The sequence below is a fragment of the Saccostrea cucullata genome, unplaced genomic scaffold (genome assembly GCF_032062105.1).
Source record: "Saccostrea cucullata isolate Sc308-1 unplaced genomic scaffold, CSIRO_AGI_Scuc_v1 ctg82, whole genome shotgun sequence".
Lineage (NCBI taxonomy): Eukaryota > Metazoa > Mollusca > Bivalvia > Ostreida > Ostreidae > Saccostrea > Saccostrea cuccullata.
This window is the reverse complement of record NW_026928947.1, coordinates 166,355-184,612: the sequence shown is the minus strand read 5'-3', so window position 1 is coordinate 184,612 and position 18,258 is coordinate 166,355. Positions and strand designations below refer to the sequence as shown.

Sequence of the window (18,258 nt, the reverse complement as noted above, 5' to 3'; positions counted from 1 at the left end):
CTTGTTTTTTGACGAAATCCTTTAAAATTTTGAAAATAGCCATGCATTAGAATGTCCTACAACATGATATATAGCAATTATCATGAAAACACGTGCATGCACGTGCGCTGCAATCTGATTGGCTTAAACTTTAAATAGCTATAACTCCGTTGGTTTTCTACCAAACAGGATGGGATTTGGAACATAGATAGATATAAAACTACAAGAAAATATGGTCACCATGCACATGCATACACGTGCATGTATGTGCGCTGCAATCTGATTGGCTGAAACTTTAAACAGCTATAACTCCCTTGCTTTTCAACCAAACGGGGTGGGATTTAGAACATAGATAGATGTAACAGACATCTACAAGAAGGTATGGTCACCATGCTCATGTATGCAAGTGCGTGCACGTGAAATGAGCAATATCAAAAAAACATTTGAATGAGCGCATCTTTTTAATACTTTTGGATTAAATACTTTAATATTTAGTATATTAAAATATATAGATTGTGTAGACAAGATGATATGGTCATTACGCACACGCATTCACATGCGCACGCATGCAATGCTAAAATTTGAATGAACTATGTACACTTCTGGGTAAACGTTGTTAAAGTCTCAAATGCATAATAGTTTGTCTTATTTAATGAAGCTTCCAGATAATATGGCACCAAAAGGGAGTTGGGGAGCGTTTGGTCTACATCTGTAACGGTCCCCGTTACAATTAGCACTAGTTATTATATATGGGTTCTTTTTTTGCGGACTATGCCTTTTTATGAGTAGTGTTCATTTAATAAGAAACTTCTTATTTCTTCTCCGGTACTTTTTTGTCCGGAAGTGTTCTCAGAAACTGTTCACCAAACTAAGTTAAAACCTTTTTAGGGTTAGTAGGCATGTTGTGTAGATGTGCCGAACGAAGGTCATTTTGCGCGCATTCGCATGCACGTGCGGGCGCGTGCAATGAGTAAAATGACTGATATATTTAATATGGTTGTAACTTTTATATTTTTTGATAAAATGTTTTGAAACTCATTATATAAAGATATATAAGGTGTGTAGATAAGATGACATGGTCAAATTTGCACGAACTCACGCGCATGCACGTGCGCTTTGCTCTGATTGGCTGAAACAGAAATCTCAATATCTTTTTTGTTTTATGATGAAATGCTTTGAAATTTATAACATAGACATGCATTAGGATGTACTACAATATGATATATAAAATTTTTCAAGAAATCACGCGCATGCGCGTGCGCTGCAATCTGATTGGCTAAAACTTTAAATGAGTATAACTCCCTTGGTTTTCAACCAAACAGCATGGGATTTACAATATAGATAGACATAAATGACTCCTACAGGATGGTATGGTCACCATTCACATGCATGCATGTGCGTGCACGTGCGCTTTGCTCTGATTGGCTGAAACAAAAATCTCAATATCTTTTCTGTTTTTTTACAAAATGCTTTGAAATTTAAAACATAAGCATTCTTTAAGATGTCCTACAATATGATATATAATAATTTTCATGAAAATACGCGCATGCACGTGCGCTGCAATCTGATTGGCTTAAACTTTAAATGGCTATAACTCCCTTGTTTTTCAACCAAACAGGATGGGATTAAGAACATAGACAGACATAATGGACTCCTACAAGAAGGTATGGTCATCATGCACGTGCGTGCACGTGCAAATGAGTAAAATAGTGTAGACAAGATGATATCGTCATTACGCTCAGGCAATCACATGCGCACGCCTGCATTGCTTAAATTTGAAATACTTGGTATACTTTTGGTAAAACGTTGTTTACGTCTTAAATGCATAGATTTTGCCTTCTTTAATGAAACTTACAGGGAATATGGCACGAGAAGGGAGTTGGGGAGCGTTTGGGGAACATCTGTAACGGTTCCCGTTACAATTAGCACTAGTTTAGTTCTACGACTGCTTCATTATATAATAATTTCATGAATTCTCTCGAGTTTATCGTCCAAGAGACACATTTTTAATGCTAAAAAATACGGGCGCCATAGATAAGTTTCTGATGCGGGGATATCATATGTTATGTCACAGGTTTTCTGGCGATATGCTTGTCATTTATTTCTCTCTGTTTGGGACCCAAGGGTTGATGTTATGACTGTAATGATTTTAATGTGTTTCAAATTCAAGAACTAGAGCCGATCGATGACAAAAAAAAACCCTGTAAGCCATATGTTGCAATAAAACAGTGTAAGTAAGAAACAGGATACGAGGTGATACGAACGTGCTCCGATGTCGTCCCCGCGGCGAAGTCCGGTGGCGATAGATCATGGATCCCCCTACTTGCTCAGGAAGGCAAGGTGAGACAAAATGATATTTTAAAGTTAATATTTTTGTTTATTCCTTCTTCTTGTGAAAAAAGGCTGTTTAAAAACCAAACTGTAGACTCGATATGTGGTCCATTTAATGAAAAAAAAAAAAATTGCGATTTGTATTTAAAATAAAATCCTTTTTATTTGTTATTCATATTCGAAACTTGTAAAAGTTTTTAAATTTTTTAATCTTAAATCTTGTGACTTAAAAAGATATTAATTTTCGAAAACGTCATTTGGATGCGAAATCATTATTCAGATTATAGAGAAAAGAGATCACAAGTTGTGGCATAAAAAGGACAAAGATAACGAATCGTAATGAATGAAAAAATCTATTAACAATACAGGAACCCTTCAAAGACGGGACCAGGTGCCTAAGAGGAGTGAGCATCCCTGTTCACTAGTTACACCTGCTGTAAAACTTATGTATTGATCGGACAGACGTACATTCATATAGTCAAAATAAGCATAAATAAAGGCAGCACAATTGGTAAAAACATGTCAGTCAAAATACGACCCAATGATAAGTTAGGTTTTTAAACAATGTCATTATTATTAAAATAAAATTTGCGAATCGCTGACAGAAACGAGGTTGTTGAAATTCCAGTTTAAATTTATAGAAAGAAATTTACAGGAAACAACATTTCGGGTAAAAGTCAACATGGTTCAAAGAACTCTTCTTACATTATGATTTTATCAGCAGCTACCACGGTATATCATCTTTTCGAATTTGATTGGTAAAAGGAGTAAAAATTTTAATTTTATCCCGGGCACAAGATGAGGGTAAAAAAATAAGATTTATCTTCAGAAACCTGGTCTCCAGAATTCCATTTTCGTTTTCGCAATATCTATATTTTCTTTGGATTATGAGTGGTTAGGTAATGTTGATGTTCATACGACTTGATAATTTTCATTTTCAGTATAGAGACTTATAATGCGGAAATGGGGATGAACAACAACATAAACATTGTCTCATAAACTCCTCTTACATTTTATTTTATGCCTACAATAGTTAAATCTTCTGAATTATGTTTTTTTATTGTCCAGTTCATGTGCATCAACAAGGAATAAGATTCTTAAATTTTTCTGTCGTAGGCCAGTTGGGGTCAACATTTGGAATGTGATCAGTGATGTCATGTAGCTTTGAAAAAAAGTTTATCAAAAATAATTTAATTAAAAAAACAAACCGTTTCAAGTCATACTTTTATGTTTAGAAACGCTGAATATTTTTTCTCATTTATTTCTGATGAAACCCACATCTTTAATCAAATTGTTAGCTAAATAACTAGAATCAGTCTTTTCAAGTATTTTTGTGCAGTGGGCTTATCAAGGAAACATATCATGAATTACAGATCAATATTACAATATTTTACGTGCATGTATTGGTGTTTCCGAATGACTGATACGTTATTCCCGGCATTTAAAGGCCAAAAAAAGGATTTGATCGTTTAATTTAGTTAAAGTGTATTAATCTTCAGATTGGTCAAGAATTTATTATATGAAATTCTATAATAAGAATCATTGGGTCACACTCTCACCTGCATATTACTGGAAAAAATCTTTAATTTATATTTAATTCAAAAAGTCTTTAAATGAAGCTTGAACATGAAATCTTTTCATGCAACAATTTTTGTTATATGCCTCTCAATGTGCTTCATTCTAGGACTTCTAAAAAGGTCAAATTAAAAGTAAAATTTTTATCCCGTAAAAGCAAAAAAAATTAACATGATATGAAATTAGAAGTGATTTATGGATTTAGAACCTTGAAAGTGTATTAATTGTTGCATGAAAATATTTAATTTTCAAGAATATATTATATTTTACTAGGAATTTCACAGAAAATTCTATTTTTAGTAACCATGGCACACTGTTCATCGAAATCAAAAACTGCACATTTTATGTTTTATTTCATACATGTGTGCATTTCTCTCATATCCAAAACTGTAGAATTGTTTAAAAGGAATTTCCAGAAAATTGTGTTTTTAGTAACCATGTCAACACCGTTATGAAATCAAAAACCGAACTTTTTTTAATAGAAATATGTGTGCCAAGTAATATGAAATCAGAAAAACTGTGGAAGAGTAGCGTTTTAAAGGAATTTCACAGAAAATTCTATTTTTAATAACCATGGCAACACCGTTCAGCGAAATCAAAAACCGATGTACTATTTTATGTATCTTAGTGTAGTCTACTTGTGTGCCAAGTAATATTGAAATCAGACCAACACTGTAGAAGGAGTGGCGTTTTCAAGGAATTTCACAGAAAATTTTATTTTTAGTAACCATGGCAACACCGTTCATCAAAATCAACACACTATTTTATGTATCTTAGTGTAGATTACTTGTGTGCCAAGTTATATTGAAATCAGATCAAAACTGTAGGAACAGTAGCATTCTAAAGAAATTTCACAGAAAATTCTATTTTTAAAAACCATTGCAACACCGTTCACAATTGGTTTTTTTTAGATGTCCGTGTGCGAAGTTTTGAAATGAGATTGCTAGCAAAGGAATTTCACAGAAAATGCATTGTTCTAAATGGACTTTTGATGTATCTTGATTACTTGTGTGCCTATTAAATCATCAAAACTTTAGCATTTTAAAAATTTCACAGAAAATTCGTGATTTTCATTTGTTTCTCAAAAACCGATGCACTATTTTATGTATCTTATGTATCTACTTGTGTGCCACTCTATTGAAATCAGATATTGTAGGAGGATGTTTTGAAAAATTGTTTACAGACAGACGGACAGCCCGTCTGTCATATTATCCAGTTCATCATCTATTTTAAAAAAGCGGCGATTTCATTTGGAATTTGATGGTATCTCTAAATGTCAATTTAGTTTTAACTCTGGGGGCAATTCATGGTTTTCCTACAAAAAGCTTAAGTGTGGTTCCAGGAATTTTTCTTATTGTCTTAATTTAAATTGAAGCTAACTAATCTTGTGAAATGTGATTGTTGTTGTCCTTAAGGTGTAGAAAGATATTTTATTTTTATCTTGGAGGCCAAGTTTGGGTGTCGAAAAGCGACGTCTATCAACAAAAACAACGTTGTAAGAGGTCTTCTTGCTTTCTACACAGCCAAATTATCATTTTAGAATATGTGTTGGTGTCCTGAAGATGTGTAATAAGGGTTTGAATTTTCATTGACATCTAGACGTCCAAGTGGAGGTCGATTGTCCCAAAATTCATATAGAATTTTATTTCTTTCGGCATTTATTTCTCTAATTTCAGGATTTATATTATTTTTTTGAAACATAAAATACTAACATCAGAATTTCATTAGCAACATGCTCGCCCGGTACATGTAAATTTTCAAGATTTAATGTATAACTTTTTTGTAAAATGCAACTTCGCTTGTTTACCGGATATAAGGAAAAACGCATAAATAAGCATACACTTACGTGCATGTATTACTGTATTTTTAAAGAATAAAATTTGGAGATAACGAAGAGTACTCAAGCTCAAAAGACCATCGAAACAATACACACCAGGAGCTAAACAAAGAAGGACCTTTAAATATCAGACATGGAATTAGGTGCCATGGAGGAGTAAGTATCCTTTGCGTACTGGTCACACTGAAAACCCCATGACAATTCAGTGTGTAAACGATGGGTTGAACAATTGGTATGAAAACGTCAGTCAGCATTCGACTTCATGATACTTGTAGACAAGGTTATTGTATCGACCATAGAACTTTCGAAATGATGACTTTATATTATGAACGAGTCGAATTTCTTTGACAACAGCCTGTCGCGTTTTAGAAATCGTTCAAATGAAGAGCATGTTCTTGCATATGAATCAACTGGGAGACATAAACCCCGTATGCAGGTGATAAGGGTTTATTGTTACACAAGTGAGGAAAGCTGGTGACTGATAGAAAAAAAAATGAAGGAATCAATTTTTATCAAGTTTTGTAGTGAGATTACCATTAACGTCTTTCTCTTGTAAAACATCCAAATTTGAAATAGACGTATCAGACTAAATAGTATCTTTCATTTATTAAAGTTCACTGGGATAAATTGATTCGACATGTGGATATAAGAAACTAGACATCTCATTATCTGGAGGGGGGCAATTTAGTACTGTAAGATGCATGGCATCCTACTGTCTTGGGCTAGTGGGTTAACCCTTTAGCTCAACTGGTAGAGAACTGGACTGGCAAGCCATAGCCCCGGGTTCAATCCCCAGCAGAGGCAATAAATTATCTCTGTGACAGCTTGACGAATTTTGCTTGAAATATTCAGGTTCTTAAACATCAGCTATATATTTTTTAGGGATTGAGCACTCACTCTCGAAATGAAATAAAAAATTAACATGCGTCATAAAACAGTACTTATTTAGAAGTACAATGAAAGGAAAAACATAGAATACTCTTTATGTCAATTCAATCAGGAGAATTAAGGATGAACTCACTTATCAGGAAACAACACAGACCATCATATCTGTAGAACTTCTATTGCCAATCAATCTATAAGGATACAGAAAGGTTTTCTTACAGAAAAGCCAATATTTACAATGTCCTCTTGAGTTTTCAGTTAACAGATATCACGATCGTAGTCTGCTGTAGACTTAATAGGAAACAATAACATTAGCCGTGACTTGTGTCTTGTGAAGATAGACTGGCGGGTATTTAATGACTGACCGCCCTGGCGCTTTTACGATCAACGAGCATCCCAGATGATTGAAAAAAAATGTTTCCATTTTATAAGTTGCTAAGTTCACATTTGGCAGGCTTAGTTGATAATTAAACATTACATGGTTTGTCAGAGGTATTTGGTAGAAATCGATATCCACTAATCAGTTCCTCTTGAAAAAGTAGAGAACATGAAGATTTTACGGACTGTAAGCTTCTATACACCCCAGAAGAGGTTTCTTTGATAATTAATCAAGCATTCTGATATTGATTTTAGAGACGCATTAAACGGGAATAGGAAATATTATTTCACAAAGAAAAGGAGTTTTATTTCGATAAAATCACGAGAAATGCGTCGATGAAGCCGCTTATTGTGTTCATAAGCCCCATCCGAACGAGTAAGCCTCTAACTACTAAAAACTGCCATAGGAATTAACCAGTTCGCTTCCCGTTGCTAGAAAGGGTAGAAATTGTATCCTCATTCGATGGATTTGTACCCCAGTGGAATCAAATCAAAAGCTTTTAGTGTTTCCTGGTATTTACCTTGTACTACAGTGGAACCCAAGTGGTCTTAGGTGGCAAAGCAATAACAACCTGAGAATGAGAATAATTATTGGAAATAAAGATGACCTGTCTGCACCATGGAGCTATCGTTATTAAGTACTAATAGATATAGTTATATTTCAACTGAGAACAGTTTCATAAAATCATATAATATTGTAATTACTTTCTTTCCAATGGGAGATGCTGGAAAATTTATTATTTTCACCATTCCTGTTTATAATTATAACCTACACTGTTATAACTGGACAAATTATTGTCATTGAATCATAACGCAATTATCAGGAACGTGAGGAAACGGGAATATCCTCGGAGAAAGTGTCAATGTTCTTAAGTTAGAGTTTACCGGAACTTAATAATTCCAGGCGAAATGGTTATAGATGGGAATCTGAAAGTTAACGATATTACTGGACACAAGCACATTGTTTCTATGAGTAGCGTTCCAGTCTCTTTGCTTTACGGCAGTACTCACGCGCAGTTCATTGATCCTGACTATTGGTGGTAGGAGAATGTGGATAGGCACTGATTGTTGGTTGTCGTTTGTAGGATTACCGGGTAGTACAAAAGGAGACGCGTTTATGAGACTAAGTATATATTGTTTTTACCAGTGATGAGACCATGTGTGTCAATCATTCATTATTACGCAGTAAACCTAATGGTGTATAGGGTGTTTCGTTGCTTCGGATGCCATTTTTAGGAATTGTTTTGTTGCCTTTGTTCGGCAAACTTTTTATTTTGGTTTGACTATGATGACTCTATGTAAGTCGCTGGAATCCCTAGCGTCATCACGTCAAAGTCTCGCGACATCCGTCGAGAATCAGGAATCTCCCTACCTTATTCGAAAAGTCAGGTAAGTCTGTTGGAAAATGTTACATTTTTGGGCAAATTAATTACTTTTAAACTACGAACACTTATTTTCGTTCAAGAATTCCTGCAAAAAATCATTTAAAATAAAAATCATATTAACATACCTAGTCTATTGTTTAAATTCATCATAAAAAATAGTTTTTACAGTTTAATTCAGTTGTCCTTATACATGCATGCATCAATTTTCAAAAATAATCATAGGAATAATTTTATCAAGGTATGACATTAATAAATTAAATAATGCCAGGCACCTTGCCCGGTAATTAAGGAAAAGTATCAGGCAATAACCACACGACCCCGGAAGTTAATTTGTTTGGCACAGTTTCTGCAACTGTTTAACTCTTTGATGTTTCGATAAATGGCCTTTAAGGGCCTGTAGAAAAGGGTAAAATTATATGAGGAAATGAGACGGTTTTCTAATTGGGAATCGATTGTTCCTTACATGTGCGTATCAAAATCCGAAACTATCGTCTCTCAGGTAATCAATGTTATTGCACTCTCCATTAGTGAAAATTGGAGAACTGTGAAGGATGACTGGTGCCTTCTTACAAGACGATGGGATAATGCAATGAAGACCTATACTTTCTCCGTCTTTAAAATTGTTCTAAGAAAGTCGATTGAATAATGCACGATATGCGCCGTTATTTCCTTTTTTGATACACTGTCAGACAAATCTATAGAGAGTTGTTCACATCATCATGTAAATGACGAAGATTCAACCCTCCAGAAAAGTACAGAATTACATTTGTCTGTTATACATGAATTGATTAATGCCTTTGATGTTGCCAATTCTTACAAATACTTCACTGATTAAAATATTCACAGAGGTAAGGCCGAGATTCCCACTGGCACATTTTCTGTTCGATAGGAAACAAGAAATTTTCAATATGTTTCGTTTTCAAAGTTTATGATGTGGTACAATAGTTTTATTTTTGAACCGAGGTGCAACATTCAAATCACTATAGAGAAATAAGGGTCTTTAATTCTCTTTGCCGTGGACAAGCTTTCCGACTATATTCATGAACCTATAGGCGAAAGCGTGTCCACTTCTCTGCAGTGTTTAAGGTTTTGCTTGTTAATTTGTTTAACGTCCCTCTCGATAATTTTTCACTCATATGGAGATGCCACCTCTTGCCGGTGGAGCAAATTTTGACCTTAGCTTGGTACTAAAAAAGGGCCATTTAGGGATCTTTTTCGTGCCAACATCTACTGAGACCTCGAAGGATCGATCTCCACGCCCCACAGTGGGATTCGAACCCACGATTTAAGGATCAACTAATTACTTCGCGACTCTACAACAGACGCTCTATCACTGTACTACAAGGGCGAAGAGAAAAAGGTGTATGTATAAATTAGTTTGAACATTTTTATTTTACACACAAGTACTATGAAGTTGATATTAAGAAGATGTTGTAAGTTTTTGATTGACAATATTGATGTGGTTTTTGGTGACCAGTTTTTCCATAAATATGTTGGGATTCTCATGAGTACCAATTGCGCCCCATTATTTGCAAACTTTTTTGTTTTCATTTGAAGCAGAGTTTATTCAAAACCTTATACTTGAGAAAAAGAAAACACCTGTTGAACTTGTGGCATTTGCCTCGAAATTTAGATATATTATCGACGTAAATATCAATAAACAATGGTTATTTTCATTCATATGTTGACACGATATATCCCAGTAAGCTTGAAATGAAAAATACCACAGAGTCTGACACATCTGTCTCATACATGTACCTGGATATTTTACTCAAGCAAAAGAGATAAATGGTAACCTATCACCCAAGCTTAATGATATACGTGATGTCTTCAGTTTTTCAACTTCTCTTACTTATATAGCAATAAACCCTTATCACCTTCATACGGGGTTTATGTCTCTCAGTTGATTCGATATGCAAGAGCGTGCTCTACGTTATGAACAATTTCTAAAATTTTGCTTTGCTCCTAATTTGTATTGTTTGAATGACACGTACTTTTGAGCCTGAAAACTGTTTGTTATCTCCATATATTTCATTTCAGATCTGAATTATCAAACGACAATGGAAAAAATTGTTTATTGGTAAACCCATGCAGAAGTTCACATAAAACCGCGAAACAATACATGTACATGTACATATGCATTGTGTTTTTCAGTGGGGATCGTAGGTCGGTTCGTCCGGGAGCACCGTCTGAGCCCAACGAGTACAACTTCAATTATCACAAACGTGGCCTTTTTATCATCATCAACAACAAAAACTTTCACCCGTCCACAGGTAAGGAACCACGTGATGGAACTGACGCAGACGCAGAGAGGTTAGAAGAACGGTTCCAGGACCTCGGGTTCGATGTCCGGCGATATAACGATGTCTCCTCGTCCAAATTACTGCAGCTCATGAACGAAGGTATAAAACAGTCAGCTGAGAGTAAATTAAAAGATCCTTTTTACTGCATTATTTTGTGTTTGGATCTTTAGATATTGTTGGTTTTCAGTTTTTGCTTTTTCGGAAAAAATTCCTTTTATATACAGTTTTAATTTCTTTTGAAGATGCTTAAGAGGTTTATCTTTACAAAGAACTTATCTTGCCCCATTACTATCAATGGTTTCACTGTTTCTTCATCTTCTTCATTTAATGTATTTTATGTCCATATATGAACATCTCCCTTTCAGAGTCACACAACCATTTTCCATTATGATTATTTGTAAATTCATGAGAAATCAAAGACACCATTACAATGTCTGATTACAACATAATGACCCATTCTTCATCTATTGACGCCTGATTTTCTCAAATTCTTAGATAACCCTGCCAAGTTCTTGCAACACACTTTATTGACTTAGTAGAAAATGATGAAATTCCTTAACACTAAAACAAGAGCATTACAAAGAGAGGCATCCCCATCACAAAGAGCATATCTATAAATCAAGGCAACATTCAGCCTCGATCCTGTTGCAAATTGCAAATCTTTCGTTGCGCAGAGGATAAACAAACACACACACAAACATTAGTATACCCCCTCCAATTCCATTGCGAGGGGATAATAAGACCAAAGTACGTGAATCTTCCGTGAATGAATATTTAGATTTTACAAGAAAAGAAAAAGACTTGGATCATTACCGCAAAATGTAACCCGAACGTATGGATCCATGTATAGATTTATCAGGAAATGCAGTTTATGACATTTAGATTCAAATATTATTGAATTTATTTCCGTATAAGACTTAATAAATGAGACCATTTCAAAACATTGAATCACACACTAGTAAGAGAATACTGCAGAAGAGGATAAATAAATTATTGACCTGTTCATAAATCATTGTTTCCTATCCTCTTTGTAAGAGATACGATTGACCAAAGCAAGGATTTGTCAATTCTCCAATAATCAAAATGGAAGACTCATTAGTAAATGTCGGTTCTTGTCCAAATATGTAGACGAGTCTTGCATTTGTGACAAATTGTCATCTGTTTTTAGGATTGGAGACCATTCATTGAACTAAAATGTTTATCTAACAACTAATGAAACCATATTTCTTTTGACAAGAAATATGACTTGTCATGATGTCTAAAAACTTAAGTCGCCTTCCCCAATTAATATATTCTACATAGCATGGAGAATCTAGCATTAGTGCTTTGTGGTAAATATGCAGGCGTGAATCGTTGTAGTTCATGAACCTCATGAATTCCCAAAACTTAAACTCATTTCTTATATTTGATACTTTCTGATGATTAGACATATATTTTTGTCATTCAACCATATTGCTGAAAAAAGCTTGTACTATTTTTGTACTTTATTTACATCGCAATGGAAATATTCGTATTCCTCACACGGTAGTCCATGAGAATTTTTTTTTAATTTTCAAATAAACTTCAAGGCAAAATAATTGGAAATGGAAATATATAACATATAAAAAAATAATTCTTGGCCAAAGACAAATGACAGAAATGTAGAAGGACTATTGACAAGTAAAGTACAGAACTTTATTATGATGAAAGACGGCAAGCAACGGCAAGCAATAAGGGGTAAATTGACACTGTATCAAATCAAATAGAGCTGTAGAACAAGACGAATGTATAGCCAGTGGTACAAAAGGATGCAATTTCAACTGATAATCAATCGATGCTTTCCCCTCAAATCATTTTTGCATTCGTTTTTTTTAATGTGTTTGTGTTTTGTTTTTGTTTTTTTTAAAGGCGAGGGGCGGATTCATGTTTATTTAAATGAATATCCCAGAATATTTACAAACATGTCTTTGTCGCCAATTGTAAATGTAATTTATTTCCTCATGAATGTCTTGGCGCGGTTCCAAAAAAAAACCACGTGAATATCCCAGAGTATATTTATTTATTTGATTTTGTGTTTTCTCCAGCTGCTCAGCTCGACCACTCTGATTCCGACTGCTTTGGCTGTGCTATCCTTAGCTACGGAATCGAGGGCCGAGTGTATGCCACTGACGGAATGCTGCCTTTGGATGTCCTCATCGTCCCTTTCAAAGGAGACAAGTGTCCTATGCTGGTTGGAAAACCTAAACTTTTCTTTTTACAAGTAAGAGTTTGAAGAGTTTCTTTATGTCTGACAGTTAACTAAACTGTATAGTAGGTTTAAAATTGTTAACATATGAACTTTATGGTTAAGATTCGTGATTATCAAATTTATTACGAGTTAAAACAAAGCAAATTTTAATTTGGTACTATTTAATACAGAAAACTTTTAATATTTTGACAATTCTTTATTGTTATTAAATCTATACTGCTTGAGGTGATGGACTCAAATGTCATATGATTTATAAATGCTTGTATCCATTAGTCTCCGAGGCAGAATGCTCGGGTCACACTAGGTTAAGACATGATTTTATTAATACGATATTAACGCTATGGTTAGAGTACACTCAAGCTGATTTTTTTTAATTTGCAGTCCTGTCGGTGTTCAAATCTGGAACAATCAGCTGAGGATACGGTGTCGTATAAAAGCTTTCTCTCCGAGGAGTCTGAGCGGAGTTTTTCCGGAATGAGGCGAATCCCGGTGGAAGCTGATTTCCTTTTCTTTTATTCCACAGTGCCAGGTGACACCATTAATATAAAAAAATAAGGCCGGGGAAGATAATTTAAATAAGAACTGCCGACAGAAGGTTATCAAATAACGGAAGAAAAGGGTTATTATAACGTAATCAGACACTATGCTGTCTTTGATAAAATATGAAAATAACGAACAGTAATCAATATCAAAAAAGTAAATTGGAACAATGTATGACTTTTAAAACATCAGAGGTGGGATCAGGTGCCATGCAAAAGTACACATCCTCTGTCGAGTAGCTACACCAACTTTGTGCTGTGATTCTCTTGAAATTAAGAGAAACATGTTTTCATCAAATATGGTTAAGAGTCCCTAAAGAAAGGGCCGTGGAGAAATGAATTGAATACAAAAGAAAATTACTTAAGGGAAGAAGTAAGAAATTTGGGAGATTAATTCCCCGCTTGAGAACAAATTAAGTTGATAGAAGACCTAAAAATGAAACAGAGATGCAGTTGAAGAAATGAAAGAATTGACCTTTCTTCTTCTCATCTCAAAGTCAATAGGGGTCTAAGAGAGATCCGTTACTTAAAATTTATTGCAAAACCTAAAAAACTCATATTAGCATTTGAAAACTATGCAATGTATAAATTCCTGACTGTAGCCTGTCTCATTTTGACCTCAAAATCGATCTGGGTCTTCTATGAGTCACGTGGATGGAAGAGTGGGAGGGGGGGGGGGTAATATATAAAATTTCATTGAAAAATCTCGAAAGGCACTTGATATAGGAACATTTTATCTGATTTTCCGAAGCTGACATGTGATCTTGAAACCTCAAATTCAATAAGGATTTCTTTTTTGTCATACTGTGTCAGGTCAACGCATAATCTGAAAGAAACTTTGCGCCTGAAATGTGAAATTTTGTTATAAAATAATATTTTTTGACTTATAGAAGACTTTTTTAACGTCATCATATCAAGGTAAGGTAAAAAAATATATATATATTCGTTCTCTTTGAGCCTTTGCAAATAATCCTAAGATTATAGGAATATATAATCAAAATAAACATATCAATATTATTTGAAAAAAAAAATAGTTTGTTTATCATAACTTGCCTCTTTGATTTGTGATAAAGGTATTGTTGCGTTGCCCTCTCCCGGGTCTCCCCTCTCTCTTCCTGGTTTTCCCGATGCCTGCAAACATGTACAGATATTCGAATCAACATGTAAACGATTCCTTACAACATGCTTCATATTGATATGATTTTCAGGTTTCTACTCTTGGAGAAATCATCAGGAGGGTTCCTGGTTCATTCAAGCTTTGTGTATAGTCTTAGAGAACTATGGCTCCAAAATGGAACTTCTGCACATGCTCACTCAGGTGAACCGTATGGTGACCTACGAGTTTGAGTCGTGTTCGGATGAGGAGTTCACTGATGACGTCAAACAGATGCCTTGTATTGTGTCCATGCTCACCAGATATGTTTACTTCCGGCCAAAGAAACCGGATATCCGGGACTAATTATGTTTTATGTTGTAAGGCTATGAAAAATAAAAAATGGGTATAACCAAGTGAAAATGGAGTTACTACATGTACATACCACGGACAGAAAGTAGTCTACAATTTTAGTAAAAGGAAAAGCCATTAAAATAACTAAAAAGTTGATATTAATACTGTCTGAAGAACACCTGATATAGAAAAAATCATAATAAAGCTTTGCTTTACAACAGATCCCCACGAGCTTCTAAATTATAAAAATGGAAGTTTTCATTGATTTATTTTTTATCAATACATTACTGTGTTAGTTTTGACGATTTATACTGTGATATCGTTATTATGAGTTCTTAATTCCTTATGTAGGAAAACTTCTTGTCATGCTTCTTCTGACGTTTATAGTGGGCGAGATTCTGACGTTTATTCTTTTTTTTTCAGTGGGTTTTAAAGCACATCTTTTAATTATTCTTTTTCTCTTTCTCTCTCCTGCAAGAGAAACCGAAGTGCTTTAAAGCAATATGATCTTTTACATTTTTATTGCAAATTTGTGATTAACTAATTTAATGACAGAAAAATAAATCATTTATAAACTTCTGTTGTTCATATTTGCTTTTTTTTTTTAGTGCAAAATTGAATTATTAAATGATTTCATATAAATAAAACTGTATATTCTTTGTACAGAAATATTTCATCTGAAAAAATTTTAAACTTTATTCTCTTGGTCATAAGGGTTTAAATTACATTCAACTTAATCATAATAGCACATTTTACCAGTAAAATAAAATTTTCAAAGATACAGCTCATATTGCTTTAAGCTATCGAGTTTCATGATTTCGCTCAGCCAGATACTACAAAATTAAGCCATTTTTGTGTTTAGATATTTATTATTATGCCCCCCTTCGAAGAAGGGAGGGCATATTGCTTTGCTGCTGTCTGTCGGTCGGTCGGTCAATCTGATGGTCCATTTAGTTTCCGTTTATTTTCTTCGCAGAGGTTGCACATACTGAAATGAAATTTGGTATACAGATATATCAGATGAATATCTAGGTCAAGTTTTGTTTTAGGTGTGATCGTGCCATTTTTGACAGAGTTATGCATGCCCATTGGACTTAGAAAAATTCCAGTTGTTTGCAGTTTCCGTTCCATTGCACATACTGAAATGAAATTTTGTCTACAGATATATCAGATGAATATCTATGTCAAGTTCTGTCTTGGGTATGATCGTGCCATTTTTGACAGAGTTATGCCCCTTGGACTTAGAACAATTCCAACTGTTTGCAGTTTTCGTTCATTTTCTTCTCAGAGGTTGCATGCACATTGGCGGATCCAGAGGGGGGAGGGTTCCAGGGGTTGGAACCCCCCTTTATTTTTTGCCTAGTGGAGAGAGAGAGGGGGGGTAATACGTTTTCTGAGATTATATATTTGTACGTCTTACATATATTGAATAGATAGATTTTCACACATTTAGTTTCCTCCATTATACTTTTTAAAGAGAGAATGGTAGAAAATATTCTACTTGTTTTTATATATCTTGTATATTATACCCTGGTATGTAATATGCGATGTTCCATTTGATATTGGATTCTCGTCATCTTTGGCTGTGTTGACTATGTTTGTACCCTTTTTATCATATCTAGATCTTTTGAAGGAACTAACATATCATGTAACTCTTTATTTTAAAGCCCACCCGCATCCCACCCCAAAAAAGTTATTCAAATTCTGAAAGAAAATTCTTTATACTCTTCGGAAATGATACAAATCCATTCAATTTTAAAGCTTCCATAGTTATGAAATGTGTAGGTTTTGTGTGTGTGTTTTGTTTTGTTCGGACTGGGAGTAAACTTTTTTTTTAATAAAGGACGTAAAATAAAGATAGTATTTACTATAACCTTAGATTTTTCAATACAAATCTGTGAATCTTTGCTTGAGAGTATGTATGGGGGGGGGGGTAGAGGGGCACAACCCTGGAACCCCGCCTTTCAAAAATTGCTGGATCCGCCCCTGATGCACATGCTGAAATGATGTAAATTTAGTATACAGATATATCGGATGACTATCTACATGTAGGTCAAGTTCTATTTTGGGTACGATCACGCCATTTTTGACAGAGTTATGCCCTTTTGGATTTTCAAAAATCCCAATTTTGGGGGAGGGGGGCATGAGTGTTTTACAAACATCTCTTGTTTTAAAACAATTTGATGTCTGTGTAAACTCGAACGAGTAGTAAATATAAAGGGGTAATTTTTTTCATATCTTAACGAGTCACTCAGCAGTCAGCATCATGACATTGATAAAAGATGGTTCTATACGAAATCGAGCAACGATGATTATCATATATGTTCTTGAGAATTGTTACACCATTAAAAATTGTTCTTTATAAACCTATACCTGAAAAGTCTTACAATCCGATGTTAGACCGTTGAGTGAGACTGGACCTGTCTATGAGATACTGGACCGTTTACGTCACACAAAGGGTTGTATCAGCTAAATCTTATTTGCATTCGTTGATGTTCGACAGTGACGGAATTGACCGAGTAACTTCAACTTACATCACGGAAGCCAGTGCAAGATACATATAAATGCATGAACATGTATATAGAACAGGTATAACAAACATTTTTTGACTTATTTTCTCGGGCAAAATGCGTTTTTTCGACTCTCAAATCAAATTGTTAGCCTTCGGCCTAACGGCATCAGGCAAGATTCTAGGGTCCGACGAAACGCATGTTGCCTTGGAACCCAGTCAAAAAATGTATAGTATTAATATTTACTGAGAATGCAAGTAGGAAAGAACTGTATAATTTTTTTTAGGTTTTTCGTTTCAATTTTGTAACTCTCAAATTCATCAACTTTTTGTAAAAAATGTGGCGTGCAGGATGATAAGAAGATTTAATATATAATCGATATCGGTGATATTTTTTGTAATTTTATAAGATCACTTTTCACTTGGGACTTGAGGAGGATTCATCCATCAGCAAAGCTGCAAGTTCTATTTTAAAAATAAAAGGAAACCTGCGAACATCATAATTGAGATCTGATAGCTGAAATTGCAAATGTGTTTGTCGATGTGGTAAAAACGTTTCAAGTCAGTTTAATCGAGGCTTCTTTTGTCAAGAACGGTATTGTTGCTAATGTAAGAGAGAGAATAAATAAACTTCCGGTGATTGCTATGAAGAATTATATTATTTTCATTTTTTGAGTCTCCGAAAGCAGAGATTCGGGGTGAATAGTTTCTTTTTATCTATTTGTTTTTGTTTATAAGGCCATTCCAAGTTTTTTTCTATGTTTAGCGTCCGCGTGCGCCTTGATTTTTGACACCCCATATAAGAAAAAACACACAACATCAGGAGTCCTGAAATTGATAAATTAAGTCGATTTTTTTTAATT

General features: G+C 34.5%; 1 protein-coding gene across 3 annotated transcripts; it reads left to right on the top strand.

The window, feature by feature from the left end:
• Positions 1 to 1,950: 1,950 nt before the first annotated feature.
• LOC134279366 (caspase-7-like) lies at positions 1,951 to 15,147 on the top strand. Of its 3 annotated transcripts, none has more exons than XM_062761761.1 (5): positions 1,951 to 2,319; positions 10,525 to 10,772; positions 12,737 to 12,912; positions 13,282 to 13,429; positions 14,648 to 15,147. In XM_062761761.1, the coding sequence occupies exons 1-5, from the start codon at positions 2,252 to 2,254 to the stop codon at positions 14,896 to 14,898; spliced, it is 891 nt and encodes a 296-aa protein (XP_062617745.1). In that variant the 5' UTR covers positions 1,951 to 2,251; the 3' UTR covers positions 14,899 to 15,147. The 3 variants fall into 3 exon arrangements, with proteins under 3 accessions (XP_062617745.1, XP_062617746.1, XP_062617744.1); XM_062761762.1 differs by lacking the exon at positions 1,951 to 2,319 and adding an exon at positions 5,788 to 5,878; XM_062761760.1 differs by lacking the exon at positions 1,951 to 2,319 and adding an exon at positions 7,755 to 8,374.
• Positions 15,148 to 18,258: the final 3,111 nt, after the last annotated feature.